Raw genomic sequence first — 20,040 nt, forward strand, 5'->3', positions numbered from 1 at the left:
AGATTGAAGGAGAAATAGGTTTCATTTCTTGGATAGACACAAAAAGCTGGAATAACTCAGCGGGACAGGCAGCATCTCTGGAGATGGGTGTCGTTTCAGGTCGAGACCCTTCTTCATTTCTTGGTATGTTCAAGGCTGCATTCTAAGCCCCCTTCTTTCCTCCATGTACACCCACGACCGCAGCCATGTATAATTCCTTGATCGGACCTTGCATTAAATGTCATTCCCTTATCATGTATCGTTACACTGTAAGCGGCTCGATTGTAATCGTGTATTGTCTTTCCGCTGACTGGATAGCACACAACAATAGCTTTTCACTGTACCTCGGTACACGTGACAATCAACTAAACTGAACTGGCGCGGTGTTTGGAGAAAGAGGTGAAATCTTATGTTAGGGCAGGTTGCACTTGGATCTAGCTGGGTGCGGTGATGGGAAGGGGAGGTGGCGAGGCCGGGGGTGGGTTTTAGGTGAGGATTAAGACAGAGGGGGGCAGTGGAAGGGTGCTCGAGTGAAACTTTGTAAAGTTGAAGAGAAATTAAAGTGTATGGCGGTGAATAAAGTAGGTGGTGATGAGCAGAGTCTGTCAGGTACAGAAAACACTTAATATACTTCCTATTGGGGTTGGAGCAGGGAAAAAGATTAGCCACGATTGAATGGCGGAGTAGACTTGATGGGCCGAATGGCCTGATTCTGCTTCTAGGGCTTACAGATGACAAAACGACAAGTTGATATCTGTAAAACAGATTTCCAACAAAATAGTTGAGTAAAACACCCTGGTAGAAATAAGTCTAATAACAAGTGACTGAAGCCAGGAGGTCATTGGATAAGATTAAGCAAAGCCCAGTGGTGTAGCTTGTATAGATGCCCCTACAGGAGTCAGGTGACCCTGGCTCAATCCTGATCTTCAGTGATGTTGGCATGGATTGAGATGCGAGAGTGTCTCTGGTACGAGCTGTTGAGAAGCTACTTTTAAAAGATGTACTTTAAAACAAGCTGCTATGAATAAAATCTGAAGAATGTAAATACAATTTAAAATAAATATGTATCCCATTTTATTCTTTGTCATTCATCCCTTGAGCGAATGTTAACCGGACTAGACCTGTTCATTCTAGTTTGGAAGAATTCAAGGTGCACCCTTTGAAACGTATAAAATCCCTGCAGACTCGTAAGGAACTGCAGATGCAGGAACGATGAGCTAAACACAAAGTGATGGAGGAATCATCAGTGATGTAGGAACGATGAGCAAATCACAAAGTGATGGGGGAAGGCAGCATCTGGGGAAGGTATTCATCAGACTTGGCGTAGATCCTGGTTGGGCCTATACTGGGAAGTATTGAGGCCTCTGAAAAAGGGTCCTGACCTGAAACGTCACCCGTCCATTCCCTCCACAGATGCTGCCTGACCCTCTGAGTTCCTCCACCCCTTGAAATGAAGATCAGCAAACCTGTTTAGTTTAGTTTAGAGATACGGCGCCAAAACAGGCCCTTTGGCCCACTGAGTCCGCACAGACCAGCGATCACCCCACACATTAACACTATCCTACACACACTAGGGATAATTTTACACAAACACGAACCCAATTAACTACATATCTGTACGTCTTTGGAGTGCGGGAGGAAACTGAAGATCTCGGAGAAAACACGTGGTCACGGGGAGAAAGTACAAACTCCATACAGACAGCACCTGTAGACAGGATCGAACCCGAGTCTCCGGCGCTGTAAGCACTGTAAGGCAGCAACTATACCGCTGCGCCACCTTGCTGCCTTCCTCCCTAATTTCTTGTTATACCTGCCTGTTAACTTCTGGTGCATTGTGTAAGAAGATGTATGGCTGTATGGTAATTCGCATATCACTGTACCTTAATTGGTACATGTGACAATAAAAGATCTATGAAACCTTTGATTCACCCTGAACATTCCTTCTCGCCATTTTAAAAAGAATGCACTTCTTTACACACCAAAGGGCCCTTCTTTGGAAGGTGAACCAAAATGTCACACACGTGACCCGAGGTCATCACATAAAGAAGTATGTTAAATTATTTTTGTAAGAGATTAATCAAGGCCCCCCTACTGCATACGTTTGGACTCAGCCGGCGGGACCGCGCCACGCGCATTCTACATATGGACTATTTGGAGACCGCAAGCCGTCAGTCCTCATGGCCCAGATGCTCGCGTTGATGGACGGCCACCGCCCATGCCTGCTATTCGAGCAGGCATTCCATTCGGTTGACGTCTGCTCTGGTAGCGGCCAAGTTTGCCTGGCATGGGCTCCGTAAGCAGGTGGCTGCCTGGGCCCGCGCCTGTGTCCCTTGTCAGACCTCCAAGGCCCAGCGACACATGCGGCCCCCCGTGCAGGAGTTCGCGCTCCCCGAGGGCAGGTTCCTGCACGTGCATGTCGTCCTGGTGGGTCCCTTGCCACAGTCCCGCGGTGCCACGCATCTCCTTATCATCGTGGACCGTTTCACGCGGTGGCTAGAGGCGATCCCGCTCTCTGACACCTCCACCACGGCTTGCGCCCGGGCTATGGCGGCCCACTGGATAGCCAGGTTTGGGGTGCCCTCCGACATTTCCACCGACTAGGGGGGCCCAGTTTACCTCTTCCTTGTGGTCCGCCCTAGCCCTGCTCTATGATGCCCGGTTGCACCATACGACCACCTACCACCCGCAGGCCAATGGGCTGATCGAAAGGTTCCACCGGCACCTTAAGTCGGCGTTAGAAGCTCGACTTACAGGCCCGGACTGGGTGGACCAGCTGCCCTTGGTCCTCCTTGGGATTCGCACCGCACCTAAGGAGGATTTGGCTGCTTCCTCGGCCGAGCCCCTGTACGGCTCGGCACTGCGGGTACCCGGGGACTTTCTGCTCGTTGTCAGGTCACATCAGCCCCGGCGCTGCTGGCGGGCCTTCGAGAGCGGGTGAGCACGTTGGCCCCGGTTCCCACGTCCAGGCACGGTTCATCCGTGGTGCATGTGCCTGCGGTGTTACAACGGTGTGCATTTGTTTTCATCCGCAGGGACGCTCATCGCTCGCCCTTACAGCGGGTCTATGAAGACCCATTCCGGGTGCTGCGAGCTGGAGTCGCCATGTTCACGCTGTCGTTTGATCCTTGTTGTTTTCACTGCTTTGTTAATAAAGCTCGTTTGTGAAAACGACTGTCGTCTCGACTCGCTAAACGGGAATCGATAACAAGAGAACATAGGTTTAAGGTGAGGGGTGCGGGAGGGAAGATTTAATAGGAACTTGAGGGGCTATATGTTGACACAGTGAAATGAAGTGACTTCTGCTCCAAACTGGAGGACGAGACAGATGTTCGGCAGCTGTGGCAGGGTCTGAATGCAATCACCTCCTACAAGGCAAAACCAGGAGGCAGCTCGAATGCCGGTGTAACATCACTCCCTGACGAGCTCAATGCGTTTTACGCACGCTTTGACAGGGAGAATACTGATGTGCCTTCCCGATCCCCCATTCGCTGTGATGGCATTTCAGTCTCAGTCACAGAGGCCGATGTCAGGAAATCCTTCAGAGTGGGGAACCCCCGAAAAGCACCTGGACCTGATGGTATACCCGGTCGTGTTCTAAAAACCTGTGCAGACCAACTGGCGGGAGTTTTTACGGACATTTTCAACCTCTCACTTCTGAGGTCTGAGGTCCCCACCTGCTTTAAAAGGGCATCAATTATACCGGTGCCCAAGAAGAGTAAGGTGACGTGCCTCAATGATTATTGACCAGTGGCACTAACGCCGGTGGTGATGAAGTGCTTTGAGAGGTTGATCATGGAGCAAATCAACTCCTACCTCGACAAAAACCTGGACCCACTGCAGTTCGCGTACCGCCACAACAGATCAACGGTGGATGCGATCTCGCTGGCCCTCTACTCCGCACTGGACCACTTGGACAACAAAAACTCATATGTCAGGCTGTTATTCATTGATTACAGCTCGGCATTTAACACAATCATCCCCTCCAAACTGGTTACCAAACTCGCAGAACTGGGTCTCTGCGCATCCCTCTGCAACTGGATCTTCGACTTCCTCGTCCACAGACCACAGTCTGTTCGTATTGGTGGAAATGTGTCAGCCTCGATAACAATCAGCACGGGAGCACCTCAAGGCTGCGTGCTCAGCCCCCTGCTGTACTCACTCTATACCCATGACTGCGTAGCGAACCACAGTGCGAACTCCATCATCAAGTTCGCTGACGACACCACTATTGTGGGGCGTATCACTGATGGGGATGAGTCAGAGTACAGAAGAGAGATCGAGCAACTGTCCATATGGTGCCAGCGCAATAACCTGGCCCTCAACACCAGCAAAACCAAGGAACTGATTGTGGACTTTGGAAGGAGTAGGAGTGGGACCCACAGCCCCATTTATATCAACGGGTCGATGGTTGAAAGGGTCAAGAACTTCAAATTCCTGGGCGTGCACATCTCTGAAGATCTTTCCTGGTCCGAGAACACTAATGTAATTATCAAAAAAGCTCATCAGCGCCTCTACTTCCTGAGAAGATTACGGAGAGTCGGATTGTCAAGGAAGACTCTCTAACTTCTACAGGTGCACAGTCGAGAGCATGCTGACCGGTTGCATCGTGGCTTGGTTCGGCAATTTGAGCGCCCTGGAGAGGAAAAGACTACAAAAAGTAGTAAACACTGCCCAGTCCATCATCGGCTCTGACCTTCCTTCCATCGAGGGGATTTATCGCAGTCGCTGCCTCAAAAAGGCTGCCAGTATCATCAAAGACCCACACCATCCTGGCCACACACTCATCTCCCTGCTACCTTCAGGTAGAAGGTACAGGAGCCTGAAGACTGCAACAACCAGGTTCAGGAATAGCTACTTCCCCTCAGCCATCAGGCTATTAAACCTGGCTCGGACAAAACTCTGATTATTAACAACCACTTTCTGTTATTTGCACTTTACCAGTTTATTTATTCATGTGTGTATATATTTATATCATGGTATATGGACACATTTATCTGTTTTGTAGTAAATGCCTACTATGTTCTGTGTGCTTAAGCAAAGCAAGAATTTCATTGTCCTATACAGGGACACATGACAATAAACTCACTTGAACTTGAACTTGAACTTGAAACTATGGAATGAGCTGCCAGAGGAGGTAATTGAGGCAGGTACTACAACAACATTTAAAAGTATTTTGAACAGGTACATGGATAGGAAACACGGGCTTGTGGAACTAGCCGAGATGGGCATCTTGGTCGGCATGGACAAGTTAGGCCGAAGGGCTCTTTTCCTTGCTGTATGATGACCTTCTTTATGAAAGTAATAGGTAGACGTTGGCTATAAGGACAACGTAGTCTTTGTGGTGGAAAAGGCCAGTGTTCACTAAATTCTGTTTGTGGCTTAATCATTTTGAGAATGACTTTTTTTTTTTTTTTGTTACCTTTGCAATCTTTCACACCAAGGTGGACACTTTTTGTGTGTGTATTTATATATAAAATATATTAAAACCATATACAGGTGCACAACCTTTTATCCGGAGTTCCAGAAACCGAAAAACTCCAAAAACCGGCCATTTTTTCCAGGATGTCGTCTGCACACCAAAGCTCGTGTTTGGCGCCAAACTTGACCCGAAACGACCCACGGTCAACCCAGGTCTGTACTACTGTAGCGGCTGCCTCCTCCCCGGAGACCGGGGAGACACTTAAACATCTGTAAATCATTGCTTAAATGTTAGTCAGTTAGTTTGGAGGGCTTTTATGTGAAGGGGGAAACTTTAATTCTTAGTCCCCTACCTGGTTGGAGAGGCGGGGAGCGGTCAATGCCTTACCGGGTCACCGTGCAGTAAGCTCCGGAGCGCTGTGGCCGCCGACTCCCAGCTGGGGCTGCAGGCGTCCGGCCGCGGGCGGCGCCGGTTGTAGATCCGACCCCGGCAACTCTACCCTTGGCTGCGCGGCGCTCCAAATCCAGCGCGGCCCGCGGCCGGACGCCCGCAGCCCCAGCACCGCTATGGCCGCCGACATGTTGTGTGTCGGCGGCCACAGCGCTCCGGAGCTTACCGCACGGCGACCCGGTAAGGCATTGCCCGCTCCCCGCTGGTATCCCAGCGCTGCGACGCCGCCGACTCCCAACATCGCGGCGCTGGGGCTGCGGGCGTCCGGCCGCGGGCCGCGCTGGATTTGGAGCACCGCGCAGCCAGGTGTAGAGTTGCCGGGGTCGGAGCTCCAACCGGCGCCGCCCGCGGCCGGACGCCCGCAGCCCCCAGCTCCGCGATGTTGGGAGTCGGCGGCCACAGCGCTCCGGAGCTTACTGCACAGCGACCCGGTAAGGCATTGCCCGCTCCCCGCCTCTCCGACCAGGTAGGGGACTAAGAATTAAAGTTTCCCCCTTCACCCCCCCCCCACCACTACATAAAATCCCTCCAAACTAACTGACTAACATTTATGCAATGATTCTCCGGGGAGGAGGCAGCCGCTCCAGACTTTTCAAGCCGCCCGCGCTACCTACCTAATCTACGCTAAAAATCTTCCATTCGGAAATCCGAAAAATTCCGAAATCCGACAAGTGTCTGGTCCCAAGGCTTTCGGATAAAAGGTTGTGCACCTGTATGTAACAAAATCCTATCTGCGCACTCCCGTGTGTATAGCCGAGTATTAAGAAACGTGTATGCATTTCTGTTGGCTCAATGTTCAAATTCTTACTCACCTGGGTTGTGTGATGTATGAAGTCACCCGTGTGTTTAGGACTTAATGCTGTCCTGATACCCAACGTGCAGTGTCAGCAGTAGAGCGGAGGAAGTGATTGCAACATATTTCCGCCCAGTTTATCCCTAAACTGCTGGTTTTGTGGCAGAAGATTGGACTTGCGATGACCTCTGAGTCAGCTGTTTAGTTTGCACGCAAGCCATTTACTTTCATGTGGACATTATTTACGGAGATTTGACTTGCACCTTGTTCTGTTTGAATCTGTCTTACTGCAATGTGCAGGAGAGCTGCACTCCTAGGTATGGGGGGGGGAGGATTGAGGGAGGGAAGGAGGGGGAAAGAGAGATTGGGTGAGGCTTCTTCCCCAGTGCACTGCCTGATATTTACCCCTCACATAATACCCGATTAACTCAGTATTATCATGTTTGTGCAGCCTGGGATGTCAGGACTTTCATATGAAGAAAGACTGGATAGACTCGGCTTGTACTCGCTAGAATTTAGAAGATTGAGGGGGGATCTTATAGAAACTTACAAAATTCTTAAGGGGTTGGACAGGCTAGATGCAGGAAGATTGTTCCCGATGTTGGGGAAGTCCAGAACAAGGTTGTCACAGTTTAAGGATAAGGGGGAAATCTTTTAGGACCGAGATGAGGAAAACATTTTTCACACAGAGTGTGGTGAATCTCTGGAATTCTCTGCCACAGAAGGTAGTTGAGGCCAGTTCATTGGCCATATTTAAGAGGGAGTTAGATGTGGCCCTTGTGGCTAAAGGGATCAGGGGGTATGGAGAGAAGGCAGGTACAGGATAATGAGTTGGATGATCAGCCATGATCATATTGAATGGCGGTGCAGGCTCAAAGGGCCGAATGGCCTACTCCTGCACCTATTTTTCTATGTTTCTATGATTCTGCTTAAAAATGGCAGCTGTATTTCGAGGAATTGAACAACAGTTCAACTTCAGAAAAATAATTATTTGTTTTAGATTTCGAGATTCAGCGCAGAAAAAAAAAGCCCTTCGGCCCTCCGAGTCGGTGCTGATCAGCGATCCTTGTGCACCAGCACTCTCCTACGCGCTAGGGACAATTTTTACCAAAGCCAATTAACTTGCAAACCTGCACGCCTTTGGAACGTAGGAGGAAACCAGAGCACCCAGGGAAAACCCACGTGGTCGCGGGGAGAGCATACAAACTCCGTACAGACAGCATCCGTAGCCAGGATTGAACCTGGGTCTCTGGCGCTGTAAGCCACCTTGCCGCCCAGGAAAGGCAATACTGGTTAATGCCGTTTGACGTCCATCTTCAAGTGTCCTTGAATTATGACCTCGTTATATAAGTTTTGCCCTGACCTCAGATCATTTAAGTGCATGTACAATTCCCGTACACATGAAGATATTTTATTATTTGCCGCTGAATCTATCCCACAATGGAAATAGGACAAATGGGAATTGGGGACATTGGTAACATGAGATATTTGGACAGCTTATACTAGATGGTATTGTCTTGTATAAATTCACTTGCAACACACATGCACACATTTACAGATGCCAGATCAGATTCCGGACATTGAGGAGATTAAATTATTTTGGCAGAGTGCTACTTCTTTCAACCAAGTTATGAACAAAAACAACATTTAAGGAAGTCATCTAAATTTAGATTCCAAGCTAGAGTGGAAAATTCCATTTGCCATTCAGCCTGAGAGTGGATTTGCTATTTGGATGCACAGTTGATTTCTTATTATTTTAGTCTTTCCTTCAGGCCATTGACCCCATCACATCCTACTCCAACCATTGTTTTTAACAACTGAGGACTTTCCTTGATCTTTCTCTTAAATCACTCCTGCTGGTCCCGTTCATTCGTCCAACAAGGAGGGGGGTCAAGGAAAGAGCGTTCACGCCGCGGCCCTGTTTCCACCAATCTTTCCACCACCCCAGAAGCACAAGAAGCGACAAGACAGACACCATTGTGTGCAGATGCCGAGAAGTGTGTTCAGCTCTGGCTGAACAACTGCTAATCTTGTGTGTGGGCTCGATAAGAAGAAGTCCAACATGGAAGTGAGAGAGGAAGATTGGTGACGGTAAAACGAATGTCTTGTGGAAAATTATTCACATAGTCCAGACCAACCAGAGACCCTTGTCACACCCAAGAAAGTATTTGTCCAGTAGTTGTACATATGTAATGGAGGATACAAGTTTAGAAGTCTATAAAATGTTGGTGAGGCCACATTTAGAGTTTTGTGTTCAGTTCTGGGCACCGTGTTGTAGGAAAGACTGTAGTCAAGCTGGAAAGAGTGCAGCAGAGAAGATTTACGAGGATGTGGCCAGGACTAGAGGGTCCGTGCTGTAGGGGGAGCTTGAGTTGGCTGGGACTCTATTCCTTGGAGTGCAGGAGGGTGAAGAGTGATCTTATGGAAGTCATGAGAGGAATAGATCGGGTAGATGCACAGAGTCTCTTGCCCAGAGTAGGTGAATTGAGGACTGGGCTACAGGTTTAAGGTGAAGGGGAAAAGATTTAATAGGAATCTGAGCAGTGACTTTTTCACACAAAGGGTGGTTGGGGTATGGAACGAGCTGCCAGAGGAGGTAGTTGAGGCTGGGACTTTCCCAACGTTTAAGCAACAGGTAGACAGGTACATGATAAGACAGGTTTGGAGGGATATGGGCCAAGCGCAGGAAGGTGAGACGAGTGAAGCTGGGATAAGCTTGATCACTCTATGACTCAATGATTACTTAATTGTTGGCAGTAGTGGGCCAAGATTGTTCTCATGATCTCGTTGGTCGGCAGGACCGGGAGGTACCTGGGGAAGTCAACGCAAGAAGAAAGGACCGGTAAGAGGGTGAACCAGGGTAAGGCCTCCAGCCCCTTCCAAGAGGCACCCCTGGGACACAAAGATGACTCATAGCGAGAGGATTTGACTATAGGAGCAAGGAGGTCCTAGTGCAGTTGTACAGGGCCCTGGTGAGACCACACGTGGAGTATTGTGTGCAGTTTTGGTCTGCTAATTTTAGGAAGGACATTCTTGCTATTGAGGGAGTGCAGCGTGGGTTCACCAGGTTAATTCCCGGGATGGCGGGACTGACATACGAGGAAAGAATGGGTCGACTGGGCTTGTGTTCACTGGAATTTAGAAGGATGAGAGGGGATCTTATGGAAACATATAAAATTCTTAAGGGATTGGACACGCTAGATGCAAGAAAAGTGTTCTCCATGTTGGGGGAGTCCAGAACCTGGGGTCACAGTTTAAGAATAAGAGGTATGCCATTAGGACTGAAATGGGGAAAAACGTTTTCACCCAGAGAGTTGTGAATCTGTGGAATTCTCTGCCACAGAAGGCAGTGGGGGCCAATACACTGGATGCTTTCAAGAAAGAGTTAGATTTAGCTCTTGGGGCTATCAGAAATGGGGGAGAAAAAGCAGGAACGCGGTACTGATTTTGGATGATCAGCCATGATCATATTGAAGGGTGGTGGTGCTGGTTCGAAGAGCCGAATGTTTTCTATGTTTCTAAGATGGCCAGGCGAGGAGAGGAGAGGAACGGCGGTTTGTGGGAACTGCTCCAGTATATCGAGCATGCGGGACGACCGGACTTTGAATAATGGCGCCAAAAATGACAGAGCCCGCATGTGTAATATATGCAAAAATATTTTCACTGTGCAGTTGCATACATGACAAATAAAGCACGATTGAACTGTTGATCTAATGATGAGGAAATGTTTCACTCCATGAGCCGTAGACGTTGAGATTTGAGACATCAATAATGGATTGCAGAATCTAGTGCATATAATAGAGAGATTAGATTGATGTCCCCTTTAGCATGACTCTTTATCTTGTATTGCTATTAGATTTTTCTATTTTGTGTTCCTCTTTCAAGAGGCAAATTTATAAATCGCATCAAAGAAAGGTTTAATTTTGGGTGAATTGGCCCCAATTACAATACTCAAGCATTGAGGAAAAAATTTATTTAAAATTAATAATGTACCAGTAATCAGCTGTCACCTTGAATTGTGTACATACCTAATCAGGTTTTTATATTTGCTAAAATATGTTTTGGGAATGAGCTTTTGAACAGACACCTGTTTCTTCAGAGTGATGCACGTGCTTTTGTTGCCTCGAGGTGATCCAGTGCCTGACGAAGACAGGTGCTGCTTTACAAAAACACAAAGTGCTGGCGTAACTCAATGGTCAGGCAGTATCTCTGGAGAACCTGGATAGACAATGTTCTGGGTGCTACCCCTTCTAGGGGCTAGCGGAATCAAGGGATATGCGGAGAAGGCAGGCACGAGTTACCGATTGTGGTTGATCAGCCACGATCACAATTCAACAGAAACATTCACCCATTCCTTCAATCCAGAGATGCTGCCTGTCCTGCTGAGTTACTCCAGCATTTTCTGTCTATCTTAGGCATTGTTTGACAATGCTTTTTAAAAACAAATCTAACCTTATGTTTAAGGTAGACAAAAATGCTGGAGAAACTCAGCAGGTGAGGCAGCATCTATGGAGAGAAGGATTTAAACCTTATGTTGAAATCCCTTCGTGTCCACTCCCCTTTAACTCCACCACTTCTTGAGAGCTCTTTGTTTTCTAAGGCCACATTCATATATATTCTGCTTGCCACGGGCAACTTTGCATTCAGTCTTCTCACTTCTAATGTCCAATACCCTCTCTTTAAATCTTCCTCTTCTTTGAAGATTTCCTCAAAATGTAACTGCTTTAAACAAGATTGTATCCACGTTTCTAACAGAATTGGCATCAACGTTTGCCTCCGTATTTGTTGGGAGCATTATTACTGCTAGAGTTTAATAAGTTTCTCTGTGACACTTTTTGAATATGGTCCTTGCTTAGTGAAATAAGAAATGCGTTAGAATTGGGATGACTAACCTTTTTAACTTAATAATCAAGATATAATGTATAATCTTCAATTTTCTTTGTTATATTGTTAAGTTTATGAATCACACTGTTTCCAATTGGCCATCAGGGTACTAATACACAAACTTATGAGACCTTGGTCATGTTGATACTTGGATGGTAGAGTTTTGATCAATGTCACAATCTATCGGCAATTATGGTCTTTGCCCATCACCGTCACGACCTCAATTTCATAAATGATAGGAGCACAATTAGGCCATTCAGCCCATCAAGTCTACTCCGCCGTTCAATCATAGCTGATCTATCTTTCTCTCTCAACCCCATTCTCCTGCCTTCTCCCCATATAAGCCCTGATACCCAGGGTATTTTATTATCGCCTTCAGCAATTGCCATTCTCATCATTTTGGGCGCCCTGTTTAATCGAAAGCAAAAGCCATCAATTGAGCCTGGGTGTATAGGAAGGAACTGGCAGATGCTGGTTTATACCGAAGATAGGCACAAAATGCAGGAGTAACTCAGCGGGTCAGGCAGCAACTATGGAGAAAAGGAAAAGGTGACGTTTCAGGTCGGAATCCTTCATGGGCTGGACCTTGTACCATCAGAGATCCAAAACTTGGCATAATTTCACCAATCCAGCTAACCAAACCAGCTGAACCTGAAGCATCATATCAGATTCCTGTCCACTTTGCTTCTGTATACATTTGGAGTTTACTGCCTATAGTGCCACAATGGGTGTCAGGGGTTATGGGGTGAAGGTAGGAGGGAGAAATAGATCAGTCATGATTGAATGGCGGAGTAGACTTGATGGGCCAAATAGCCCAATTCTGCTCCTTTCACTTATGACCTTTTAATGACATAAGATATATTTGCCAGTAGTAACTTATGCTCCCATTTTCTCAAGGGTCTTTATCTAATCTATAGGATTTGGGTGGTCTATTTGGAAACAGCTGAACTGATACTCAGTAGAAGTCTGGGCCATTGAGAATGGTTCAGTCTGTATGTGATCTGGGCAAAATAATACAGTTAGTGTAGTATAGAGATACAGTGTGGAAATAGGCCCTTCGGCCCTCTGAGGCCACGCCGACCAGCGATCCCCGTACACAGACACTATCCTACACATACACACTAATGAATGAATGAATAAGTTTATTGGCCAAGTATTCACATACAATGAATTTGCCTTGGTGCTCCGCCCGCAAGTGGCATGACATACAGTGACAGTTAGGAATGACACATAAAACATTAAACATTAATAATAAACCATTATTGATTAAACATGTGAATTAAATAAAATACCAGAGCAAAAGGGGGCTACGGATTTTTGGTTATTGAGTAGAGCTACTACTCGTGGAAAAAAACTGTTTTTATGTCTGGCTGTGGCAGCTTTGACAGTCCGGAGACAATTTACAATTTTACCAAAGCCAAATGTACAAATCTGTACATCTTTGGAGTGTGGGAGGAAACCGGAGCATCTGGAGAAAACCCATGCAGGTCACTGGGAGAATGTACAGACAGCACCCATAGTCGGGATCGAACCCAGGTCTCTGGCACTGTGAGGCAGCAACTCTACCACTGCGCCACTGTGCTGCCATAATCTTGCAAGTGAGTGGGGATCTTGCTCCACCTCTCCACGGATTTCTGCTCGAGTAACTTGGTGGCAACTGTTTAATTAGAATTTCACTTTATAACTTACTCAACCAGTTCTGGAGCTATGTACTTGGAATCTGACAATTCTTGCTTTTCTTATTCAATGTTTCTGCAGGATGACTTTGAGACCTTGTTCAGGGTCTACGACAAGAATGTGACCTTCCAGTTTTTCAAGAGCTTCAGGCGAGTTCGAATCAACTTCAGCAACCCCATTGCTGCAACTGAAGCCCGAATTCAACTTCATGAAACTGAGTTTAATGGGAAGAAAATGAAGCTCTACTTTGCACAGGTATTCATTTCCGCATTTGTAAATCTTTAACAACATAATTGATTAAACATGTTGTTGAACCTCCACACTGTTATGCTTCCTTAGGTAGAAAGGAACTGCAGATGTCGGTTTAAACCAAAGATAGACACAAAATGCTGGAGTAACTCAGTGGAATAGGCAGCATCTCTGGAGAGAAGGAATGGGTGACATTTTTGGTCGAGACCCTTCTACAGACTGGGTCTTGATGTTGGGGGAGTCCAGAACCAGGGCCCACAGTTTAAGAATGAGGGCGAGGCCATTTAGAACGGAGATGAGGAAAAACGTTTTCACCCAGAGAGTTGCGAATCTGTGGAATTCTCTACCTCAGAAGGCAGTGGAGGCCAATTCTCTGGATGCATTCAAGAGAGAGTTAGATAGGGCTCTTAAAGATAGCGGTCATGGGATATTATGAGAAGGTAGGAACGGGGTACTGAATGTAGATGATCAGCCATGCTCACCGTGAATGATGGTGCTGGCTCGAAGGGCTGAATGGGTGCTGGCTCGAAGGGCTGAATGGCCTTCTCCTGCACCTATTGTCTATTGTCTCGACCCAAAACGTCACCCATTCCCTCTGTCCAGAGATGCTGCCTGTCCCACTGAGTTACTCCAGCATTTTATGTCTATGCTTTCTTGGGGACCCTTTAGACCTTGGAGATACAGTGCAGAAATTGTGTATTCTGCACACAAAATTTGTGCTGACCAACGATCACCCCATGCACTAACATTATCTGACACACTAGGGACAATTTACAATTTTACCCAAGCCAATTAACCTACAAACCAGTACATCTTTGGAGTGTGGGAGGAAACCGGAGCACCCGGGGAAAACCCATGCGGTCATAGGGAGAACATGCAAACTCTGTTTAGACAGCACCTGTAGTCAGGATAGAACCTGGGTCTCAGCCAGCGCTCTACCGCTGTGCCACCATGCTGCTGCAATTTTTCCAGGATTTTATTAATTTGCCCTGATTTTTTTGTTTAAAAAGCCGCATTTTGTTTTTCAGATCCAGAACAAATCTTTCAGTAAAGGTAGTCCTCACCTTGCACCACCCCATCCAGAAAAACAATTCCTCATTTCCCCACCAGCATCTCCGCCTGTTGGGTGGAAGCAAGCAGAAGATGCTACTCCAGTTGTAAACTATGACTTGTTGCATGCAATTTCCAAGCTGGGACCAGGTAAGCATAACTTAACTTTGTCTGTTTTGAACAAATAAAGACGCACAGTGCTGGAGTACCTCAGCGGGTCAGGCAGTATCCTTGGAGAACATGAATAGGTGTTGTTGTAGCGGGGACTGACAAGAGTCCAGCCAAAAATCAGTCGGAACACAAGTTGTGTTAACAAGACGTATTTATTCTGTTACAGTCCTGCTCCCTACTCCTCCCCAGTCACGGGCGTTGCCTGGCCTTATATACCCACTCAGGTTAAAAACCCCATGACTAGCGCCTCCCACACCGAGACGCCTCCCTCCAGAGCCGAGGGTTCGTTGTGCCGGTGGCCTGCCACCTGGCGCCGCCACAACGTTTTGGATTTGACTCGAAGAACAGGGGTGTGAAGAAGGGTCCCGACCCGAAACATCACCAATTCATTTTCCTCCAGAGATGCTGCCTGACCCGCTGAGTTACTCCAGCATTTTTTGTCTATCAAAGGATATTTATCTGTGTATCTTTAGAGCTTGGGACTTCCTTATCTCACCCAGCGCATTTCCTTCTGTAGAGTAGCAAATTAAAAGTTATGTACAATTACATTTATGCTCTGAACGGTGAATTTGTTTTGCAGTTAGTTGGTCCATTTGTCTGTTTATAGCTTGCATTTTTCTGCATGTTTCCCCTGTGAGAAAATGGGGGGCTTTCCGTGCCATCTGTTTCCTGTGTTTTGAGCAAAGATCTCTCTGTCACAGTGGAACATTCTTACCAAGCGAAATGACTGAGATCGTTAGAAAATCAATGGTAATGTTTAAGAGGCAAGATGACCTCGGCAGCCCAGAGATGGTTTTCTGGTCTGGGCAAAGCTAAGGAGAAACGGAGCTTGCTAATGAAAACCTTATGAGTAGGAAGAAGGCAAGTGAAAGATCGCAGATAGGATATCTATTCCTTCTGCTCCTTGTGTTATTTGATTTGCCAGAAAACAAGCTCTCTACACCAATGAATCCAGTTGGACTCCCAGCCAAGTTCTAATCAGATCTGAGTGTTACTACCTATTCACTGGACACATGACAAGCATATCATTACTCGCTGAATTAAAATGCAAAATGTATATTCAAAGAGAGTGGCAGCTGTTGAAGCCAAGGAATACTCTTAAATTGCTGGGCAAAGATGAAGATACTATGTACCAATTTCTGAATTTCCCTGAGGGGATCAATAAAGTATTTATTATTTATTATTATTATTATTATTATTATTACCATAGCACAAGAGGGCAAAGATTGAAAACGATAGGAATAAATAAATGTGTCCATCTTCGATTTAAACCACCATCTGCAGTTCCTTCCTACACAGGAGTAAATAACAGTCAAGTTCAGAAGTAGTTGAATGACAAGCAGACATTTTGGATGTAAGAACCTACATTTTGCAAAGGGGAAAATAGGCACAAATTGCTGGAGTAACTCAGCGTGTCAGGCAGCATCTGTGGAGAACATGGATAGGTGACATTTCTAGTCGGGGCCCTTCTTCAGACTGTTTGTTGTGGGGGGTGGCTAAAGGTGGAAGAGACTGGGAGGGGGGCGGGATCAAGCTTGGCAAGCGATAGATAGACACAAAGTGCTGGAAAAACTCAGTGCGGCAGGCAGCATCTCTGGAGAAAAGGAATAGGCGACGTTTCGGGTCGCGACCCTTCTTCAGACTGATTGCAGAAGGGGTGGTGAAAGCTGGAAGAGATGTGGGAGCGCAGGGGTGGGACCAAGCCTGGCAAGTGATAGGTAGACACATAACTCAGCGGGTGGAGGCAACAGCTCTGCAGAAAAGGAATAGGCGACGTTTCAGGTCGGAACTCATATTCGGACTTTGCGTCTATCTTCAGGATAAACCAGCATCTGCAGTTCCTTCCTGCACGCCTGGCAAGTGATGGGTGGATACAGACAAGGGGAAGCGGGGTTTGGAGTCATGGAGTGATACAGTGTGGAAACAGGCCCTTCGACCCAACTTGCCCACACTGGCCAACATGTCCCAGCTACATTAGTCCCACCTGCCTGCGTTTGGTCCATATCCCTCCAAACCCATTGTATCCATGTACCTGTCTAACTGATTCTTGAACATCGGTATAGTCCCTACCTCAACTACCTCCTCTGGCAGCTTGTTCCATACACCCACCACCCTTTGAGTGAAATAGTTACCCCTCAGATTCCTATTAAATCTTTTCCCCTTCACCTTAAACCTATCTGGTCCTCGATTCCCCTACTCTGGGCAAGAGACCCTGTGCATCTACCCGATCTATTCCTCTCATGATTGACAGATCTTTGGACAAAGGCCAGAGATGATAAGACAAAAAGTGTGAGATGAGATGAGGATAGAGGAGGTGTAGAATGCGAAACCAGAGGAAGGAATATAGGTGGAAGGGAATAGGGGAAGGGGGAAAGGAGAAATGGGTGCACATCCAGTTGGGGTATGGAGAAGAGAGGGGAGGGTGTTTGTGAGTTGGTTCCCTAAATTTCAAGATGTCCTCCCTTTTACAAAGGGAAGGGGGACTGAGAATATTGAATGTGTTGGAAGGAATTGCAAATGCTGGTTTGAAGATAGCCACAAAGTGCTGGAGTATCTCAGCGAGTCAGGCAGCATCTCGAGAAAATGGATAGGTGATGTTTTGGGTCGGAACCCTTTTTCAGACTCATTGAGGATATTGAATTCCATGTTTCCAATCCTTTAGAGAATTGACCTATTTAGTTTAACCTTGTTTAACGGTGGGATGTAGAGAGAAACTAAAATAAATCATGTGGAGGAAGGAACTGCGGATGCTGGTTTACACTGCAGACGGACACAAAATGCTGGAGTAACTCAGCAGGACAGGCAGCATCTCTGGATAGAAGGAATGGGCGACGTTTCCAGTCGCGACCCTTCTTCAGATAATAAATCATGTTGTGCAACAAATAAGGAGGTACCTCTTTGTCTTCTAAGATCCGCTCTTCGTGTTTTCTCTACAGGGGGGAAGTACGAATTGCACGCTGGTACTGACACCACTCCCAGTGTTGTTGTACATGTTTGTGAAAGCGACCCAGAACTGGAGCAGGAACAAGAGGAGGACGATGGCAAGAATCGGCCCAAACCGAAAATCGTTCAAACAAGACGGCCAGACTACGCTGCAAACCATTCTAAGTGAAGTGAACTTGTCGACATGTCCGCGTCTTTGCGTTTGGATTCCTCATACAGAGAACGGCCACACTACTGAGTTATAATGGGGATACTGGACTGCAGTATGACTTTTTGCAAGGAGTTTAAGTTCCCAAAATGCATAACTGTGTGTGTGTATACTGGTAGGCAGAAAGAATGTGGGAAATTTGTACTGTTTCGATGCTTTAGCGTTATTTTCTGCTGTAAGCCTGCACATTTAAACTGCAAAGATATTGAACTGGGGACAGCTGGAACAGCTGGATGAGTGAGCAACATTGATAAAGGCACTCGTGGTGAGGTAGTGTCTGGTTGGCACTGACATTTTTTTTTTAGTTCTCTTTAACGTTTTTGTGTCTATCATTTCCTTGCTATTATACTTTGCATATTGTTGCAAACATTGTAGTTATTTGTGGTGTTTCGTGTGGCCTGGTACAATGTTTAAAATAGTCCTAGCAGTGCCAGCTTGTATGGAATTGTGACATATTCAACTTAAGCAGGAAACTGAATATAATTGCAAACAGTGGCTGCTTCATGGGTTAATTTAACCACTTATCAGGATCAGGTGGCTTTTTTAACTTTTTAAACTCCATCTAACTACCTACTGTAAGTATTCTCTAATCAAACTGCATCACCATGATTGTGAAGATAATTGACGCGGTCTGGCTTGCACTTTATCTTTCCGCAAACCTTCTGCGACGTAGCTACCTGTCCCGTGCACTAAAACTAACCGCATGTTGTAAAACACACACTATTGTATGGAGATTTTTTCGAATCTATTACTCTAGTGCGTTTGTGTCTTCTAAATGAACTGACTCATCATTTGCTTCATTGAGATTCAAGCTTGCCCGACCACATTAGTCTGACATTTGGTGTCAGAGTTGGACTCGGATATTATTTTGCCTGTTTCTTACTCTTTCCTCTGGCTGGTTCACTTGCAAGCGAAGGACTGCAGTGCTGTGAGCTGACAAATCTGGCAAAAGCTGATTGTTAGGGTGCTTTTTGCACTCCATAACCCCAAAATGAAGACTAACTCCTAGAGGCATTTATTGGATGAAATGGAACAAAAATGAATCCCATGTATCGGAAGGAACTGCAGATCTTCTGTACCTCATTATGTTGGAACTAGGCACATTTTCTTTAAGAATTAGGGAAGTACAGGACAGAAACTGGCCCTTTGACTCAATGTGTAGGAAGGAGCTGCAGATGCTGGTTTGCACTGAAGACAGACACAAAAAAGCTGGAGTAACTCAGCGGGACAGGCAGCATCTCTGGAGGAAAGGAATCGGTGACTTTTCCGGTCAGGACCCTTCTTCGTGAAGAATGGTCTCGACCCGAAACGTCACCGATTCCTTTCCTCCCGAGATGCTGCCCGTCCTGCCGAGTAACCAGCTTTTTGTGTCTAAAAACTAAAACCCAAACTGCTGTCTGATAATAGTCATAATTTCTGTCTGCCCCCAAATAATGTTGCCATTCAATTTTCCTTTTGAAGTGGACGTTTGGTTGTGAATAAAAGACACATGGCTTTATGTTCAAACCTTAATCATGTATTCAAAAGTACTAGACCACTTTGTTAACTGCAGTTAGTAAAACATAATCTTGGTCACAATCTGATTCCGTGTAACTTTGTTTCCTGGCCTGAAATATTGGTTTCTTGAGCTACACAGAGACTATTTATGTTAATGTGACTACCTTGAGTGAGTATGGGAAGTACCAAATTACTGATTTATGATGTCTCGTCGGAGTGTATTCATCCCGTGAAATGTTAGAATATTTTCAGCTGTTTCTCTAGAAGTGTAAGTAATATCGGTATCATATTAAATTATTATCTGTCTGCTGTACATATTGTTCATATTTGTACAGATTGGAATAATTGGGCAGATGGGATGTTTACAAATAAATACATTTGCTTTAACTACATGCTTTTTTTCTTTGAGTTATATAAAGTGAAAAAAATGAAATTTTGATAAGAAGGGTCTCGACCCAAAACGTCACTTTTCTCCAGAGATGCTGCCCGACCCGCTGAGTTACTCCAGCTCTTTGTGTCTATTTTTGATAGCCACGTGGTTAAGGCAGGATCACATGCAGGCAGAGGGGATTAGATTATCTTGGCATCATATTTGGCACGGACATTGTGGGCCGAAGATTGTTTCTCAGCTTTCGAGGCTTTGGGGAAACATTGTTTGTCCAACCTCTCCTTATAGCTGATATTTTCTATTCCAAGCAGCATTCTGTTGACCTTTGAAGC

General features: G+C 46.2%; 1 protein-coding gene across 2 annotated transcripts in view; it reads left to right on the forward strand.

Annotated features, from left to right (window-relative positions):
- Positions 1-19,046, forward strand: part of rcan1 (regulator of calcineurin 1) — an 86,260-nt gene extending 67,214 nt beyond the window's left edge. Inside the window, exons 2-4 of one of the 2 annotated variants that reach the window (XM_033032408.1) lie at positions 13,284-13,457; positions 14,480-14,651; positions 17,609-19,046. In XM_033032408.1, coding sequence (XP_032888299.1) covers positions 13,284-13,457; positions 14,480-14,651; positions 17,609-17,784 — 522 coding nt within the window. In that variant the 3' untranslated portion in view covers positions 17,785-19,046. The remainder of the gene's footprint in view (positions 1-13,283; positions 13,458-14,479; positions 14,652-17,608) is intronic. The other variant, XM_033032409.1, reaches the window with a different exon arrangement.
- Positions 19,047-20,040: the final 994 nt, after the last annotated feature.

The sequence above is a fragment of the Amblyraja radiata genome, chromosome 14 (assembly GCF_010909765.2).
Source record: "Amblyraja radiata isolate CabotCenter1 chromosome 14, sAmbRad1.1.pri, whole genome shotgun sequence".
Classification (NCBI taxonomy): Eukaryota; Metazoa; Chordata; class Chondrichthyes; order Rajiformes; family Rajidae; genus Amblyraja; species Amblyraja radiata.